The sequence below is a fragment of the Passer montanus genome, unplaced genomic scaffold (assembly GCF_014805655.1).
Source record: "Passer montanus isolate IOZ18808 unplaced genomic scaffold, ASM1480565v1 scaffold25, whole genome shotgun sequence".
Taxonomy (NCBI): Eukaryota; Metazoa; Chordata; class Aves; order Passeriformes; family Passeridae; genus Passer; species Passer montanus.
This window is the reverse complement of record NW_024367149.1, coordinates 11317757-11335792: the sequence shown is the minus strand read 5'-3', so window position 1 is coordinate 11335792 and position 18036 is coordinate 11317757. Positions and strand designations below refer to the sequence as shown.

Sequence of the window (18036 nt, the reverse complement as noted above, 5' to 3'; positions counted from 1 at the left end):
CAAAGCCGTGTTTTTAAAACCTTGGATTTTTGAGAGGACACTTTCCAGCTCCCATTTTTGACCCAAGAGAAGCTTTTTTTGCCCCAACAATGGCCTTTTTACCCCAAACCAGCCTAATTAATTCAGCGATGGCCTTTTTGCCCCAAAACCGACCTTTTTGACCCAATAGCAGCATTTTTGTCCCAAGAAAAGCCTTTTAAAGGGAGATTTTGCACAGCCTTTTCAATAACCCTCCCCAGGGAGCTTTTCTTCAGATACCTCCCTCCTCAGCTCTTCTCTTGTTATGTCCCTGCTCTATACTTTTCCCCATTTTTCATTATTTTAAATTATTTTGGGCCAGAAGGCTTATTAAAACAGGCTTAATCCACTAAATGCTTCCCAAAAAACTTGAAAGATTTGGGTTGTTAGGCTGTGGGTCTCTGAAGGCGGGAGCCTGAGAACAGCAACGCCAAGTTGTTTCCAAATAATTTGGGAAAAGCGCCTGGAATGCCAACCTGTGGATAATGACAGTGACAAAACCGACCCAGCCAGGGCTCACCACCCCTCACACAGGAGATGCAGGACTTGAATCTCGCGGTCACAAGCACAAAGGATACCTGAATTTGTTAATTTGAGCTTTTTAATGTATATACAAATGTTTTAGACCAGTCACAATTTCATCGAGTATATACCGTATTTACAAAAATTACAATAATTTAGTCAAACAGTAAACCTGAACATTGATAACCTCTGTCACTACCAGATATGACAAGAATGGGGTTTTTTTTCAGTTAACTATTTGGATATACATACATCCTAATACTTTCATGCATCCATAAAAACATTAGGGATGGAAGTAATCAAAGCTTAAGTGGGGTAGAGGGTTGGATTTTTTTTTTGGTAAAGTTTAATGGTGGTTTGTATTTTGTGAATGGATGAGTATCCAGAGTTATGTGCCGTGACAAACTCGATACAAAGCTAATGAGGTTTTCATCATTAAAAAAAGTACGTTATGGTAATGAGATCCTTTTTATTATATAGGCATAGGTCACAATATCTACAAATGTGAATGAGAAACAATAAACCAACAAATCACAGGAACATGATTCACATTCCAGTTATCTCTTTAAATAAGACGAGCACATACTGGATCAAAACATTAATAAATAACATCCAGTTTGTTACTATTATCTTAAGGTCTTTTATATAAAAGGAGACCTATGTGTTGGTTTCACATTTCCAGTTAATGGCAGTAAATAATGGACCAGTACAACAAAAGGATGAGTTTCATACAGAAAGCCATGTACTTTGACACACTGTCTTTGCAGTAATAGCTTTGCCACTTGAAAATGTAAGTGCAACAAGTAGTGGATTGTCTTGGAAAACCACCAGCCTTAAAGGCTCACATCCGATGGCAACCTGTTCCTGAGGCAGTAAATACACATTATTTCCTGCCCATCTACTGAGTATCCCTCAAACACGGGTAGGTGTTGGTAAATAAACTGCTAGCTTTAGTTACTCTACAAAAGAACGCCAGAATTTGGGGTGAAGTTTGAATTTCAACTCGCTTTTGAACTAGGAAAGCTGCTCCAGCAACAGAGAGATTCCCCCGTGATGTCCTTGCTTTGGTCCAATATAAACTTTTAAGCTGATCAATTTGCACTGGAGTGACCTCAAAGATCAGACCTGGTCTGTGGATGTCTGTGTGACAGCTCGTACACCATGATCTGAAAAGTGAAGTTGCAACAGGTTTCAGCCTGCCAAGAGCCTTGGCCAAGTGCTCTGGAGCTGATAAAGGCATAAAGGTGATACAAGTGGGCTGGGAAAAGTTCTGAATCCGCAGGAGGGGAAGGGCTGCCTAGAAGCTGGCAAGTTTCTAAACCTTTCCAGCAGAATTTTGAGTTGTTGGTGTTTCTTTGATGGTTTCGAGCTGCTGATGAGAACCACGGGAAATGCAGCATGTGCTCATTCCTCACTGGACAAGGGGGATTCACCCTCCTTTCCCCCCAAAACTGCTGCTGAACAAACCAGCAAGGGGCTGTTGGCCCAAGGACTCGCTGCTCGCTTTCCAAAGCATTTGGAGGAATTCTGCCTGCACATTTCACTGCGGGGCTGTGAGGTGAAGCACAGCATTGATGCAAAAGCAGCTGCCACACTGACCCAGCCCAGGATTCAGCTTTGGCTCTGTTCAGCCAGACTACACTAGATGAGCAATTAAGCAGCAAATGGTGACTGTTAGGAGTGTGCCTAAACCACAGCTGAGCACTTCAAGTGGATAATTCGATCCAAACTCAGGAAAAAAAATAACATACATCGAAGTCTGGGCCTCACCAGCAGTTGTTGAACTCAACTGAAGCGTTGCCATATCACACCTCACAAAAAAAAAAGGCAGGAAATTCACCAGCTACACTTTGTTGGAGACAGACCAGTTCCACCTTTTCCCAGTATGTGTTCTCTCTTGTCCCACTGGAACCCAAAATAAAATAGAAAAGTGACCAGAAACTGTAACCCTGCGGCTCTGGTGGGGTGAGCCAGGTGGCCAGAGTTCCTCTGAGCTCAGGATTCTGGAGACAAGTGTTAGGAAATCTTTCTCATGTTCTTCATGATAAGTATTAGGCTCTTAGTTTTCTGAAACTTCTGAATTTCCAGCCAGAGTTTGGTTGATCTGTGACATTTGTGACAAAAGACTAAATAAGCACTAGCACGGGTCTGGAGTGGAGGCTGAGAAAGTACCTAATACAAGGGTTTTTGTCCTTGGTTTTCAAATTCTGACCAGGCATCGTTCAGCTCCATAAATATCATCTTTGCATATTGTTCATATGGCTGCCCAGTAGCCTGGAATAAAAACAGAGACAAAAGAGGGATATCAGAGCTCCCAAACCCAACCACAACAGCTGGCATGTGAGCAAATTCCCAAGCAGTTCCAGCAATTTTCACTTTTTCCTTGACAAAAATCAGCTGGTCTGGAGGGCTGCTTTCCTTAAGAATTTCTTGGCTTTGCTGCTCCTCAGAGCTGACTGTCCCATGGGCACAATAAATGTGACCTTCTACATAATAAATATAACCTTGGCAGTGGGAGAGGATTTTACCTGCCTGGAAGGGGAAGAGCTGCCCCTTGACATGGTTCCTGGATAAAATCAGAATTCCTGCAACCCTCAGGCAGCCCACATCCTCCCAAGCCTCGAGGCTCCCAGGGCCTCCATTCCCTGCCGAGTGGAAGCTTCCTCCTCCCCACGGGGTGTCCCAGCTGGACTTGCTGCTCCCTGCTCAGCAGCCAGAGCACGAGCCACAAGCTGGGCAACCAAACAACCTGATGGTTCCACTGCAGGAGTCTGATTTGGATCTCCTTTAGCAGGAGCTGCTGTCCAGCAGCAGGATGGCTGAGAGCCAAAGTGAGGGTGACAAAAGCTCTGAATTTCTGCTGCTTGAAGCAGCAGGTTCCAGGCACAGTCTTGGGGCTGGCAGTGGTTTCACAAACCCCTGACTGCTTTGGGCTGGGCAGGACCTTCAAGCCTAAATGGTTCCATGGGCAGGGACAACTTCTGCTGTCCCAGGCTGCTCCAGCCTAGCCTTGAACACTTTTCTTGAGTTTAGAGTTCTCAACATCCAGAAACCAGCAGAGATCTTGCGCTCTGACTTTGCACAGAGCTGTTTGCAGCAATGAATCAGCGATCCCATCCAACCCTTTATAATCCATTTTGGTTTCCCCCCGAGGTGGAGGAGCCCAGCCTTACCTTGTCGGGGTGAACGACGAGCACAGCCCGCCTGTACACCTTCTTCACCTGCTCTGGGGTCACCAGGTCTGCCATACTCACAGGCTTCCACTTGGTCTCCCCTGCCCACAGCACCGTGTGCATGGTGGACAGCAGAGCCCTGATATTCCTCTCCTTGCCTTCGATCCACTCCAGGACCTGCAGGAAGGAGGGTAAGTCTCTATTTATGCCTCACTTTAGATATTCCACCAGGAGTAAGTTTCTTCATTTGAATAGCTGTGACCCTGAGGAGCATCTTAAATTTCTTTCCGTGCTTTAGAAAACCTTCAGAAAACCTTTATCTAATTGTCATTAATTTTTATATCACTGCTTGGAAATTAAGACAGACTATGAGCAACATCCCTGCTAAAAACACTTAGTAATGCTTAATGGAATAGACAAAATTAAGTGTTTAACTGTCTGGTTCTTTAGCAAGGTTAATTGCACACCTAAACTAAGCTCAGCTAAGCTAAAATGTAAATGTGAAAACCAAAGCATAAATAGATTTTACAGTTCCAGGCCGAGCTGCCCCAATGAAATAAAAACGCATCAGAGCAAAGAGAATTATATTGGAAAGGCCAAATCAGCTGGGAGCTTCAGTGACTCGACAGCTTTTGTGGGGATAAAAATGGGAGCTGGGAAAACTCCTGCCCACTCCATGGCCTGACCTGTGTCCAGCTGTTGTGGCTGATGGTGGTGTTCAGCGTGGCTGCTGTCACTTCCCAAAGGTTAAAACCTTTCCCCAAGGCTAAAACCAGGACATTTTGAGAGGATCATTCTGTTTTCTAGAACTTTGCTTGGTTTTTCCTGCAGCTTTTCCTCTCCTTCTGTAATTCCAATATGTGGTCTCATATTTCACATACAGAGCAGGACAGACTGAATTCCCTTCCCTTCCATAAGAGATCTGCAGTTTGGCAATTTATTGAGGAGAGATGAGAGAATTCCAAAGCAGGCAGGATTAATGAGGCAGAGGATTAGTTCAATTAGCTGCGCCTGCTAATCAGGGCTGGAGCGCTGTGGAAGAGCAGCAGCCCAGACAGTGACACTGAGCAAGCCATTGTTGATGTGGTCTGGTTGAGGACAGAAATGTAACCTTGGAGTTCGAAATCTGTTGAGGGCATTGAATGACTGGGAGGGCATCACCAAGAATTTTGCTTACTTTTAGTTTTTCAGGGTCCATCTCCTTTGCCATTTCTTCTTTTCTCATCTCAGCTATTGTTTTGGGGCCCTTCTTGTCCTTGTGAGCATTAAAGCCTTGACCAGATAATAAATCTTCGAAATCTGCAGACACTTTTGGCTTGGAATCTTAAAAATGGAGAAGATTTGAAATTATTATCATAGCATGGCTGCATTTAACCCTGGCTTTCTACATGAGATACATCCTTTGGTTAATTACATTAACCATCTCCCAGTGCTAATGAATGTAAGAATCCGTGTCAATGAACATGCAGGTTCTCATGAAAAATGTTACTTAATGTTACTTGTAAGTTGTTGTTATTATTATAGAATCCCAGAATGGTTTGTGTTGGAAGGGACCTTAAAGTTTATCCAGTTCCAACCCCCTGCTGTGGACCTTCCACTATCCCAGGTTGTTCCAGCCCCCATCCAGCCTGGCTTTGGACACTTCCAGGATTATTTGGGAAGCTCATTTGGAATACAGCACTTCCTAGATAGCACAGTTCAGCCCAGGACAGGACAAAACCCCAAATAATCCACTTGCTTATCCCAAACCTGCAAACCAAGGGGTCCCCAGAGAGAGCCAACCCTTTGGACGCTCTTACCAGCGCTCGCGGCTCCTTTCCCCCGCTCGCCCTGCCCGCTGGCCGAGAAGCTCACGTTGTAGTTGGGCTTGTTCTGGGGGGAGGCGTGGGGCCCGCTGGGCTGGCCCTTGGGCTGTGTCCCCTGCCAGCCGTACCCGGTGCCCTGCTGCCACCCGCTGCCCGCCATGGGCTGCGGCTTCTGCGGCGACGGCGGGAAGCCCCCGGCCATGCCCGTCGGCGTGGTGGGCTTGCTGGCGAACGAGGGGCCACCTGCAGGGCGACAGCAGGGAGTCACGGCGGGACACAAACCACAACTGCCCTTGCAACACTGGAATCCAGGGTCTGCTGGTTGTTTCACGGCATAAAACACGGGGGAAAGGCTTTGCTGAGCAGTCAAGCTTTGTAGCCAGGGGCAAATACCCCACCTTTAGATAACAGTGCAAGCAGATCAATTCCACAAAGCAGCACTGATCCAAGTGAAGTCTCCCCAGGTTGCTGTTTTCAGCTCTGTCACGAATGTTTGCAGCATGGCTTTAGCCCCGAGATGGTTGTGTGAGCTGTTTCTAGGACAGCACCTGGCTTTGAGGGTTTGAGGAACTGGAGGTGGCTTGGGGAAACAGGGCAAGCTGGATGCAGCTAACAGGGAGCCACAGCTCCGTGGGGATGGTGGCACCACAGAGTGACAGAATGATTACATTTGGGAGGGACCTTAAAGCTCATCCACTTCCATTCCACTTTGCACTAGCCCAGGCTGCTCAGAGCCCCATCCAGCCTGGCCCTGAGCACTTCCAGGGATGGGGAGGCTCTCTGGGCAGCCTGTGCCAGGGCCAGCACCAAGCTGGTGCTGTTGGAACTGTGTCTCCTCACGCTGTGCTGATTAAAACCATCCACAGAGATGTGTCCCAGCACCTCATAGCTTTAGGGGATGCTCCCCTGGCTCTGGTTGTGTTTGTGGGAGGAACCCAGTGTCAATGTTTTATTATTTCACACTGACATCCACACTCAGCTCCCAGCTCAGAAATGTGTCATGGAAACTGGATGAAGTGCTTTCGATTTAGTCACGACCAACAAAAATGTGCTTAAATATCCTGGGGATGCCGAGCCATTTGTTTTTAAACCCCACCACTCTCCTACAGAATGTGTGTTTTAAAAGGACCTCTGTGGCTCTGCCATGGGGCTTGGCATAGTTTTTATTTTGCTCCTGCAGAGCAGCCTGAAATCCAGCAGAGGGAACTGGGAAACCGAATTCCAGACCCATGCTGGGACTGACGCAAAGGGGAAAACAAACATCACACCAAACCACAAGGGCTCCCAAAGAGCTGAGGGCAGCAACAAAGGCAAGAAAAATCTATTTACCACACTCTGACAATGCTGGGCTTTAAGGAAAGCTTCAATAATTTCTCAGAACTGCCTTTTAAACATTGAAATTGAGGGTTTGCTGATTTTTTATTACATAAAACAAGGGGGAAATGCTTTTCTAAGCAGTCAAGCTTTGTAGCCAGGTGCAAATATCCCACCTTGAGATAACAGTGCAAATTAGAGGCAGATCAATTCCACAGCTTTTCTCACAAAGCAGGAAAACGAGTCAAGTCTAGAAGGAAGCAATTCCTCAAGAACACCAGCAGCTTTGCAGAGCCAAATTCTCCCAGGCCTGTAGCAGCACTTGAACACAGAGCATCCTCAGCCAGAGCATGTTTGGACTTATCAGAGGTTGTGCTTTGGAGCCTGCTGAGCTCCCTGCACGTTGCCAGCACATTTTTGACCAGGGATCAGGAAAAGCAGGGATTTGTGAGAATTTACAGAGAATCAGGCAGGAGGGGAAGCCTGGCAGCAGCACTGGCGTGCAGGTGGGTTGAGAGGCCCCACGCATACCAGACTGCTCAGCCTATTTCTCTAAAAGAATGCTGGTAATTTATTATTTTCCTTTTTTTAATAAGGGATGCAAACCTGCTAAACTTGCTCCAAGACTTCCCAGATCAGCAAATGGATCCAGTGTTTGGGGTTTAGCCTGATGAGTGGGAGTGCTGTGGAGGGATCCTGTAGGACTGGTGGCAGCAGACTTACTTCCCATTCCTAGACCACCTTAAAAAGAAAAGGAAAAAAATAATATATATAAAAGAAAAAAGAACATTTTTCCTTCTGTTTGACATTTTTCCTCCTGTTTGATATGAGTGCAGCTCTTCCCCAGTGCTCAGCCACATATTAGAAGACTGCTATTAGAATTGAGTGTACCATTGTCAGGCTCCTCAGCAGCCTCAGACTTCTTGCACTCCCACTCCCAATTAGGAACAGCAGCAGGAATGTTCCCAGACTGTCTGCACTGCCAGAGGAATTGTGACATGTGCATATATTTTAACAACTAGAAGCCTTCAGGAAGCAGCTTTGGGAGGCTACTCACACTCTCCCAAGATTAGAAAGAGCCATGCAATCACTTAGTGGCACCCTGGGAATGCACAGGTTTTTCCCATGGCTCTACATGGGATGAAACAACCCCTGGACACCCTCACCTCACCTGTCCTGCTCTGGGCTCTTGAGGAAACAAACCCAGATTTTTTTTTTAATATGGAAATCTTTAGAGGGAAGCTGTTCTTTGCAATCACTAGCAGCATTTCCCCTCTGCCTGTCCCCTCTCAGAGCTCCCTAAAGCTATTTTTTTCTGCTAACCACCCTGAATTTTATGGCACGTACCTGCTTTGTTGGGCCAGTCCCAACCACTGGAAACATCTGGTTGGATGGAAACTGTTGGAGTGCTCGAAGCTGAAGAGAATGATTGATATCAGTATCTCAAATCAGCCCAGCAAAACCAGCAGAGCCCAGTGCCCACCAGGAGCCACTGGGACTCCACAAAGCCCCAGAACCTCACAGGGAGGTGACCCTGCCCATGGCAGGGGGCTGGAACTGGATCTTTAAGATCCCTTCCAGCTTTCCAGGGAGATACTCCCAAGGAGCACGTGTTAGATGATCAGGCACAAACAAATCTGTGACTGAATGTGTTTCAGACAGGGTTACGCATTAAATTTTGGGGTGAGAAGGAAGAAATTAGGGAACTTTTCAACAAATAGAAGAAAGTTCCTTCTCTTCAGTCAAAATCAGCTGTGAATTTGGTTAGGGTTAGTACTGGAGCTAAAGAAAGCTGGTGCCTGCAACTAAAATCACCAAAGGATGAGTGTTTTCTCTAAATATGCCTGTGTTTAGTGCAATTAATGGTAGTTTGCTTCAAAGGAAACCTCATAACCACAGGAATATGTGGGCAGACATTCTTCATGGCCTCTTTTATATTTATATAAATAGCCTATTAATTAAGTCTAAGACCTGAGCAAAACTCAGCTCATCCTACCACACTTCAGATGCTGAATATACTTCAAGTCCAGAGACAAAAAGCTCTTTCCTGTTTCGTGGGGTTTCTGTGGTTTAGAGTCGCTTTATGGGAATCATCACTTGGTACTTAATGGTTTCATTTCTATTTCAAAGCAACGTTTTCCATTTCTTTAAACACCCTGGAAGAGGCTCCCCTTTCTTACCCATGTGAAAGGGATCGCTGTGCACAGTTGGCGAAGGGCTTCTTGTGGCTTGAAGGAAAGGATCCCCAGGGACAGCTGATGAGCCAAGGAAGGAGCCCAGGAGGTCTGGACCAGTTTGCTTGGGGCTACTTCCAAAAGGATCAAAGGCAGTGGCTGTGAAAACATATTTGAGAAAATGAAATCATGAACTTGCAGCAGGAATGTGCTTCAGGGTAAGGGAATGCTGTGGGGAGAGGAAATCTGATACCTGAAGGTAGCAAAGAGGAGACAGACTGGGATTGTGGGGGAGCAACTGGAGAGCATTAATTTCCCAAATTCTGGGCACCTAAAGAGCCCCACAGCTTGGCCATGGCAACAAACTGACCCCATCTCTTGTTTCCTAAGAGAGGCTGAATTTAGAGCCAGGAAAAGTGAGTGTCAAAGTACTCAGGCACTCCACTCAGGTGGAGTTTTAACTGCCAGGAGAGGGTGGAAGACACTCTGGAGCTTGGAGTTGCTGCCCTGGTGCAATTCCTGCCATTCCTGCTTCCTCTCAAGATGACTCCAGGCTGGCTGAGGTTATCCATGTTGGGGATAAAGGGACTTTCAGACACAGCTTTAGAAAATAATGGATATCTTTCCTACATCACTTATTACCAAACTCCATTTCTTCTCAAACTCCATTTGTGATCACTTTGTTCAGTCTTCTCTCTTCCATGTAAAACCCCAACAAACTTAACCAAAAGAAACTCCTGTGAAGTCACTCTTATTCTTGTCAACAAATTTAAGGCTAAAAGCATCCTGGATGGTACAATCCCTAGAAGCTCTGCACTGTGGTAATGATGCTACTCATTACTTATGTTGCTCAGTCACTACTCTTTTCTCATCTCCCAAGCTTTTATCCTTGCTTTCCTGGCTTGGGACAATTGAGCTGTGTGATTCTGCCTCTGCAGAGCTCATAGATCCCTAAATCTTTTCCTGATCTGTTGCTGCACCTCTTGCGTGGTGTGTCTGCAAAACCTGCTCTGGGTGAGAGATCTCAGACTGAGCCTACAAGAGAAACCTTCTCTAGGTACAAGTGACCAATTTCTTCCACCGAAACTTGGATTCTTCTCTCTCTCTGCACTTGCTCTGCTTCATCCTTCAAAAGATCCCTCTCCCTAATATCTATCCAACCACTCCTGCAGCCTGGTCTTGCAAGAGACAGAAATTCTCTACTTCCTAGTTCAGGATCCCTCTCACAGCTGCAAATCCCCTAAGTTAAAACAGAAATTCAATTCATGGTGCTGTAGGTCTACCCAAACCCCCAGAGGAGTTTCTGTATAACTCATGTGCACTACTGGACACATAATGAGAGCAAAACTGAGGCTCTGCAGTGGTGGTTGGTGTGAGGGGCTGCAAACCCCCGGGTGCGCTCCAGCAGGGACTGGTTTGGTGAGGATGCACCAGCTCAGAGCAGAGGAGCCTCTTGGGATCCCCCACATGAAAGGGAGGTAGCCAAGATCCCCCAGAGGGATCCTCCAAGCCCAGGTCCCCCCCTTGGAGAGGGATGCAGTTCATTATATCATCAATTTCATCAAAAGTTCTGTTCTTCATTACAGACTCTGCTATTTTTGCCTTCTAGAGGTAACACCAAAAAATAATGCTTGCTATTAATATCAAACTGTTTAAAGTTTTTGCTGTTTCCTTGATATATGAATGTTTCAAAAGTGTTAACTTCCTCAAACACTTACTGCTGATATATTGGTTGTATAATGTGAACTTACTGATTTTCATGATTTTTTAAGCATTTATCTTGTGTCTGCTAAGGAAGGCAGGAACCTCCCCTGAAATGGAAAATGCAAACCCCCTCTCTCCGAATTGTTATAATTTTGATTTTCAAACCAAGGCAGCATTATTCATGGATAATGCTATAGATAATGCTATAGATAATGCTATGGATAATGCTATAGATAATGCTGTTATATTTTTATACTAAAGCCACCATTACCTTCTCCTACCCTCGGGGACGGGGACGGGGACGCCGAAGCTGCCGAGCGCCGCGGGGTCGACTGCACAGATCCAGCTCCCCCCACGTGGAAAACCTCCTCAGCAGCAGCAGCAGCAGCAGCAGCTCCAGCTCCAGCTCCAGCAGGGCTCTGGGAGCTCGGCCCTCCGACCCCAAACAAATCATTCAGCAGGTCAGAGTTAGAGGGGGCAGCGCTGGGCTGCGAGGGAAAGCTCTTGCTCATGGGGCTGCCATCCAGGCCCAGCAGGTCCACGTCTTCAGGGGGAGGTGCTGCTGGAGGCTCTTGCTGCTTTTTGCTGTGTTTGGGTGTCCCGTGGGGCTTGTCACCGCTGGCATTACTGTGCTGACTGGAAAGGGACAAGAGTTCGTCATCTGACTGTTCGCTTTCCTCATGCACCAACGCTGCTCGATCCTCTGAGGTGGGGTGAGAGCTACTTTTGTCAGATTTCTGATCTAAATGATGATTGGAAATAAAATTAGGCAGCTGTTAGTTTGGTCATCACAAAGGTCCCATAAAAATCAGCTTACAAGCAGAACAGAAAGCTGAGAATAGCACAGCAGCATTTGGCTAAAATAATTTTGCTTTTTAAAATAAAAGCTGGCAAATTTCATCCCCAAAAGGGTTTTGCAGCCCTGGCACAGCTGGGGTCCCCATCCATGGGGGATGTGGCACTTGGGGGCATGGTCAGTGGTGGCCTTGGCAGTGCTGAGGAATGGTTGGACTTGATGGCCCCAAAGGTCTTTTCCAAACTAAATGAACCCATGATTCCTTTGCCAATATTAACCTAAATTTTCTCATCAAGGCTTATTTATTTCAAGTTTTAGCACGAAGGAGGCCTCGGGTGAAGGTTCACCCTAGAAGTGTGTCAACAATGGTCCCAGAGAGCACAGTTTGAAGGGGATGTTGTAGGAAAGGAAAGGAATTCCCACTCCATGGCAACACCAGGGTGTGCCAGCTCTGTGATCTAATGCTACAGTGGGATCCCTCAGCCTCACTCCAGCTCCAGCCAGGGGAACAGGAGTTGTTGGTGTTCTTTGGAGCAGATTTGACTCTGAAGACCAAGCCTTGCCTACCTTGCCAGCTGAGAGAGGAGAAGAATGCACTCTGCCCGACGTTCCTGATGTTATCCTGAGGGGAATCCGTGGCACCTCTGCCTGCAGCACAGAGCACCAGAGAGGTGGAATGAAACAAAACCCAGCTGAGCATGAAGAGATAGAGGGAAGGGAACAAATCCATGCAGCCCTTACCTGCCAAAGCAAGAGTGTCCTGGTGCTCCTGGTGGGAGGAGAAGAGAATGGAGGGATTGATGTCTTTTGTCGTGAAGTTCTCCCATGGGGGAGTTAATTCAGTTTGTCTGTCTGCAGACTGTATTTCTATGTCCAGTATAACATGAAAAAGCTGAGGATATTTGTCTGGAGAGTCACAGGCATCCAGCTCAGGCCTAAAGGGGACAAGAGTGGTCCGGTTGAAAAGGGAAGAATATTTCTGGAAAGCTATATAAAGGCTTTCAGTACATTCAGGCTTTTCATATTTCATCTGTGACTGTTCTCCCTCAGCCTTCATCAGGCTTTTATGCATCAGGTTTGATTAATGTTTGGCTTCAAACACTCACTTGGTGAATTTGAGAGTGGTTGTTCCCAGGGCTATGAATCCAGTGTGAAATTGAATTTGGAATATTTGTGTGTTGGTCATCTGAAAAGAAGAAAAAAGCAGTGAGAACCAGACTGAACAAGGGCTTAAATACAGGAGTTAGTTAAGTCAACCCTAATCTTAACTGCTACATAACTGAATTCATTCTGCTTGTTCTACAGGCAGAATTTCCTTCTCAATATTCCCAGATAGTCCCAGTATTTCCATCTGCCTTTAACCCTGCTGCTGCAGCCTCCATACAGCAGAAAACCTTCAGAAATAGGCCTTCTTTCCCTGCTTCTCTTTATTTCTGGGACCTACTTATCAGTTTTGCAATGAAATCAGCTGTTCCCACTGATTACATTGGAGCAACAGGCTTGTGTCCCAAAAAATATAAATCCATTTCACTTGGAGCAGAGGCTTCAGGGAAATGTCATCTACACAGCAAAGGGCACCAACAGTGAGTGGAGAGGAGGAAAATATTCACTGCCCACTCTGCTACTTCAATATTCAAGTTTTAAACACATCCTGGAGGAAAATATGGAGATTCCATGTTTGGCCAGCTCTTTGTTCCAAGGAGAAGAGAAGAGAAGAGAAGAGAAGAGAAGAGAAGAGAAGAGAAGAGAAGAGGAGAAGAGAAGAGAGAAGAGAAGAGAAGAGAAGAGAGAAGAGAAGAGAAGAGAAGAGAAGAGAGAAGAGAAGAGAAGAGAAGAGAAGAGAAGAGAAGAGAAGAGAAGAGAAGAGAAGAGAAGAGAAGAGAAGAGAAGAGAAGAGAAGAGAAGAGAAACCAGCTCCTACTTTGGCTTGGAGGCGTCCCCCGATGGTCGATCTCATGTGGTAGACAGAGACAACAACATCTCCATGGACAGTGGCTCCCAGTGGGATCAGCACCTTCCCTTCCTGCACACGGTATTCTCTTGGAGGGGAAGAGGAGGAAAGCCAGGGTTAAGCTCCCTTCCACCATGTGTCCACTTCAAAGCTCTCACCTCCTTCAGGCCAAGCAATGAGGAGCATTCAATGCTCTGTTGGTTAGGACAAAAATATTCCACAGGGGGAACCAACAGAGCACTGGATGATCTCTAGGAAGTTATCCCACTTCCTGCCAACCTCAGATCCTGATGTCTGTGGTTATCCCATTCCTGCCCACCTCAGATCCTGATGCCTGTGCAGTTATCCCACTCCTCCAACCTCAGATCCTGATGTCTGTGCAGTTATCCCACTCCTCCAACCTCAGATCCTGATGTCTGTGCAGTTATCCCATTCCTGCCCACCTCAGACTCCCTCTGGCCACTTATTTCAACCCCAGGTTGAAATATTCAGTGAATATCTCCATTTATCGGCAGCCAGGCAATGACTGCAGCTCAGATATCCCCCAGCAAAGTGGCAGTGGCTGCATCCAGCTGCTGAGGGAGGCAGGGGTGGCAGGACTCACTTCATCCTCTCGTACTCCTGGGAGGTGGTGAGGATCCTGGTCTCTCCACTGAGGATGTCGCAGAAGGGCCGGCAGCCGTTGCGCTGCTTGTTGAAGCAGGGGACAGGGCTGAGGGTGACTGACTTGATCGTGAGTGGTTTGCAGTGGGGGATGACAGGTTTGTCTGCTATTAGGTCACAAATGTATCCTATGTACCTGCAGGCAGAGAAAACCAGGGCTGAAACCTCCAATTCTTTCATTTCATGCTCAAAATCTGCCTCAAAATCCAGCAGCAGTGCCATTCTTTTGGAGGCCCAGGACTGGAGTCTCCATGTGCTCCAGCATCCCTGCAGCTGGCACAGAACCTGCACTTGCAGTGCTCCTGTGAGGATGCAGCTGGCACAGGAGAGGAATTCTGCAGGTCCCTGTTAACCACAGGTTCAGCATGGGGTGGTTGGGTTGCAAGGACCTTTAGCAGTGATCCAGTCCCACCCTCTGCAATGAGCAGAGACACCTCCAATAACACAATAATTCGGGTTGGGAGATCTGAAGGTCACCTGCTCTCTGCTCAGAGCAGGAGCAGCTTCACAGCTCTGTCTCAGAACTCTTGTGCTGGGGGTGAGACCCCACTGAGCATCTCCAAGGAAAGAAATCCCACAGCTGCTCTGGGCAAGCTCTTCCAGTGCCTGATCCCCACTCATCTCTGAGGAACACTGTGGGATCTGGCACCTGGCTGAGCCTGGGGGCCAAAGCACACCTGCCAGGTCATTGAGGGAGGGATGGAGCTCCCAGTGCTGAGCCAGGGTACTGTACCTCCTGTGAGATGGCCACAGTACAATTCCAGGTCTCTTTGTGTTCAGCAGCTGCACAGCAGGGCCAGGATGAGAGAAGAGGTGACAGAAACAGAACATTGCACTGACCAGAACTGCTGAGGCTGCACGGCCGTCCTGGCAGGAAAAGGGACAGAGAGGAAAAACTGTGAGTATCAGAAAGATCCTTTAAATTCCAGCTCCCCCCTCCTCCTGAAATCACAAAACATAATTTATCCAGAAAGACTAGGATTGAGACCACAAGGTGACGAGGAATTTTGAGTTCTGTGTCATTTGTTCAACACCCAGGACTTCAGTGAACAATCAAAGCTAAGATAAAATCCAGGGAGCAGCCAAAGCTGAGGGTGGTTTACACTGGTTTGGAAAGCCCACAAGAACATTTTGGCTGCAAAAGTTGGTGTTTTGTGGCTGCTCCCCAGCTGTAATTCTATAATTATTTCAAACATAGGCCTGGAAGTGACCACAGGGTTCAGAGTGCACCCATCCTACAGCTGCAGGCAGTCCTCTAATAGAAACTTATCCTGGAAAAGGGTAAACAAACAAAAAGTCCAGTCCCAGGCTCCCTCACCCAAACACCTCCACAGCTCTGAGCTTACAGATTGCTCCTCATGGGGGTTTTTTAAGGTGATTATGGGGGAAGGCTTGCTGTGTCACATTGATAGATCAAAAATGTAGGAAGAGCAGGAGAAAATCAATGTATTCCCAGCGCCCTGGCTTCCTGATATACACCTTGCACTGTCCCTGCTCCAAACCCCTTTGAGCACTTCCAGGGACGGGGAATCCACAACTCCTCAACTCCTCTTGCTCCTTGCAATTGTTTTTTTCAGGCCCCCTTTAGGCATTCCAGCCATTTTCTGTAGGATTTTCTCTACTGGAGCTGATCCAGACCCCAAGAGCCTGCTGACATGAACAGGCTGTTTGCTTTTGTCCAAGTTTAGCCCCTGCCAGTTGTTTCTGGCAAGATCTCTCAGGTTCACATAAACTAAGTGGGTTTCTGCAGCCTTGTTAGAAAGTGCTGGAAAGGACTCCCTGTCCTTTATCACATTATCCTGATATCTATTGCTCAAAGGACAGGAAAGGAATTGGATTTTTGAGTTGGATTTCCAGGACTGGAGGCATCAAGTGCATCCTTCCCTCTTTTTGAAGGGAATTTACATCCCGGGGCTGCTGGCTGTGCTGTGAGAGGCAGAAATGCCAGGCTCACATGGGAGCTCTGTGCAATTTGGGATCAGTTATTTCCTCCACTCCTCCCAGTTTCTGCTGATCAGGGCTGACAGCCTCCTGGTTTAATTTAGGCTCCAGGAGCAAAGCAGAACTCTGCTTTTGGGCATTGCTGTCAACGGGAAGGGTTGGATGGAGTAAATGAGGAGTGATCCAGGATCACACCACCCTCACACAGCACAGCATTGCCCAGTGCTCAGTACCCCTCTGGGGCTTCCTTCAGCCAGGCCTGACCTCTCCTGATGGCAGGAGACTTCAGCAGTCTCCATTTCACAGCTCAACAGAATTCCCAGCTCTGTGTTTTCTGCCCAGCTTCCAGCCCCCTTCAGTCCAAAGGCTGCATTTTCTCCTGTGACTACTTAGATTAAATGCAAATCACAGAATTACAGAATGGTCTGTGTTGGGAGGAACCCTAAAGCCCATCCAGTGCACTTCTGCTATAGGCAGGGACAGCTTCCACTGTCCCAGGCTGCTCCGAGCCCTGTCCAGCCTGGCCTTGGGCACTTCCAGGGGATCCAGGGGCAGCCACAGCTGCTCTGGGCACCCCGTGCCAAGTCACAGCAAGCTGACAGCTCTTGGGTGAAATTCAAACCCTCCTCCTACAGAATGATTTTGACCTCTCTTGCTTTGCATTCCTGCTTCTCATTCAGTGATTCCCTTCCAGCTGAGCTTTGAGTGATGATGTCCCTTCCTCTGGGTCCATCCCATCCCATCCCATCCCATTATCCCATCCCATCCCATCCCATCCCCTCTCTCCTCTTCCAGTTGTCCCCATCCTGGCCCACAGCCTGCAGGCACTCCACGAGCAGTGTGGCCTGGCACTGCCCAGCTGTGGCTGGCTGCTGTGGGTGCACTCACCATGCAGTGGATGACACAGACGTTTTTGGGGTTCTGCTGCAGCCAGTTGTGCATGTTCTTGCAGACAGCGTAGAGGTTGTGCAGGCTGGGCGCCTGCCGGACGGGCCAGCTGCACTCAGACACCTGCAGGGATGGCAGCACCACCAAAACAGCTTTGTGGGAGCACTAAACAAGCCCTGCCCTACTAATTCTCCCTGCCAAGACACCTACTTGTCCTTTACAACCCGGAGCTTTGGGCTGGAATCCTGCTCCGCCTCTCCTCGTGCGTAACTCCGTGCCGTGCCTCCCGTGGGTTATGAGGAGGCAGACAAAAAAGATTTCTCAATGGAATGACATGGGGCTGATGTGTTGTTCCTGACTGCACATTTTTCAAAATTTACATTTCACATCAGCTTATCTGGAGGGGCTCTTTTAGAACGCTCCAGTCTCACCTCAATTTCTAAAGCCTTTGTACAACGTGTCCCTAAAAACTGCTCTGATTTGCACAGGGCACTGAGCATCTGTTGTTCTGAATCCTTCTCTGGCACAGGATTTCCAAGCCCTGTGTGACAGATATTAAACTGATGAAAGGGAAAATTCTGGTTAAAAAAAATAAAAATCCTATCTAAGCATGTCAACGTATGAGCCAGAAAAATGAATGGCTCCTTAGAGCTGAAACCCCACAAATCTTAAAGCCTTAAAGCCTGTCTGGTTCCTATTCCTCAGTGTGCTGGTTCTGAGTCAGTCCTTGCAGTCCCAAGCAGCACATCAAATAGCCCTCGACAGACATCTCCCTTTCATCTGGTTTTAACTGAAATATCTTTTTTTTAAAGGCATTTCTGGCCAGAAGACATTTAAAGGAGGATTGTCCCGAGGCTTGTCCTCAGCTGAAGAATTGGTTCTGTCTCTCTCTCTCAGCTGACATTTGGCTGCTGCTCAGTGGGAACAGGGAAGGAAGGAGATGATTTGCCCAGATGTTCTTAAACAGCCACATGATCCCCAGAACTGTTTCATCTCTAGAGGAAGGAAATGCTCCACGTTTTATAAAACTTGCACTGCAGGTTCTGTCTGACACCTGCACAACATCTTGGAGCAGAAACCCAGATTC

The 18036-nt window shown here is 47.3% G+C and overlaps 1 protein-coding gene across 7 annotated transcripts in view; it reads right to left on the bottom strand.

Annotated features, from left to right (window-relative positions):
* Nucleotides 1-601: 601 nt before the first annotated feature.
* The window catches only part of DNAJC6 (DnaJ heat shock protein family (Hsp40) member C6), a 41017-nt gene continuing 23582 nt past the window's right edge, over nt 602-18036 (bottom strand). For 6 of the 7 annotated variants that reach the window (XM_039711490.1, XM_039711492.1, XM_039711488.1 and 3 more), the window contains 15 exons: nt 16950-17072; nt 14854-14987; nt 14062-14256; nt 13428-13545; nt 12613-12692; nt 12248-12441; nt 12074-12154; nt 10982-11452; nt 9013-9165; nt 8180-8248; nt 7439-7573; nt 5513-5761; nt 4891-5036; nt 3714-3890; nt 2358-2814 (listed from right to left, as the gene is read on the bottom strand). In XM_039711490.1, coding sequence (XP_039567424.1) covers nt 2713-2814; nt 3714-3890; nt 4891-5036; nt 5513-5761; nt 7439-7573; nt 8180-8248; nt 9013-9165; nt 10982-11452; nt 12074-12154; nt 12248-12441; nt 12613-12692; nt 13428-13545; nt 14062-14256; nt 14854-14987; nt 16950-17072 — 2427 coding nt within the window. In that variant the 3' untranslated portion in view covers nt 2358-2712. Of the gene's footprint in view, nt 2815-3713; nt 3891-4890; nt 5037-5512; nt 5762-7438; nt 7574-8179; nt 8249-9012; nt 9166-10981; nt 11453-12073; nt 12155-12247; nt 12442-12612; nt 12693-13427; nt 13546-14061; nt 14257-14853; nt 14988-16949; nt 17073-18036 lie in introns of all 7 variants that reach the window. The other variant, XM_039711487.1, reaches the window with a different exon arrangement.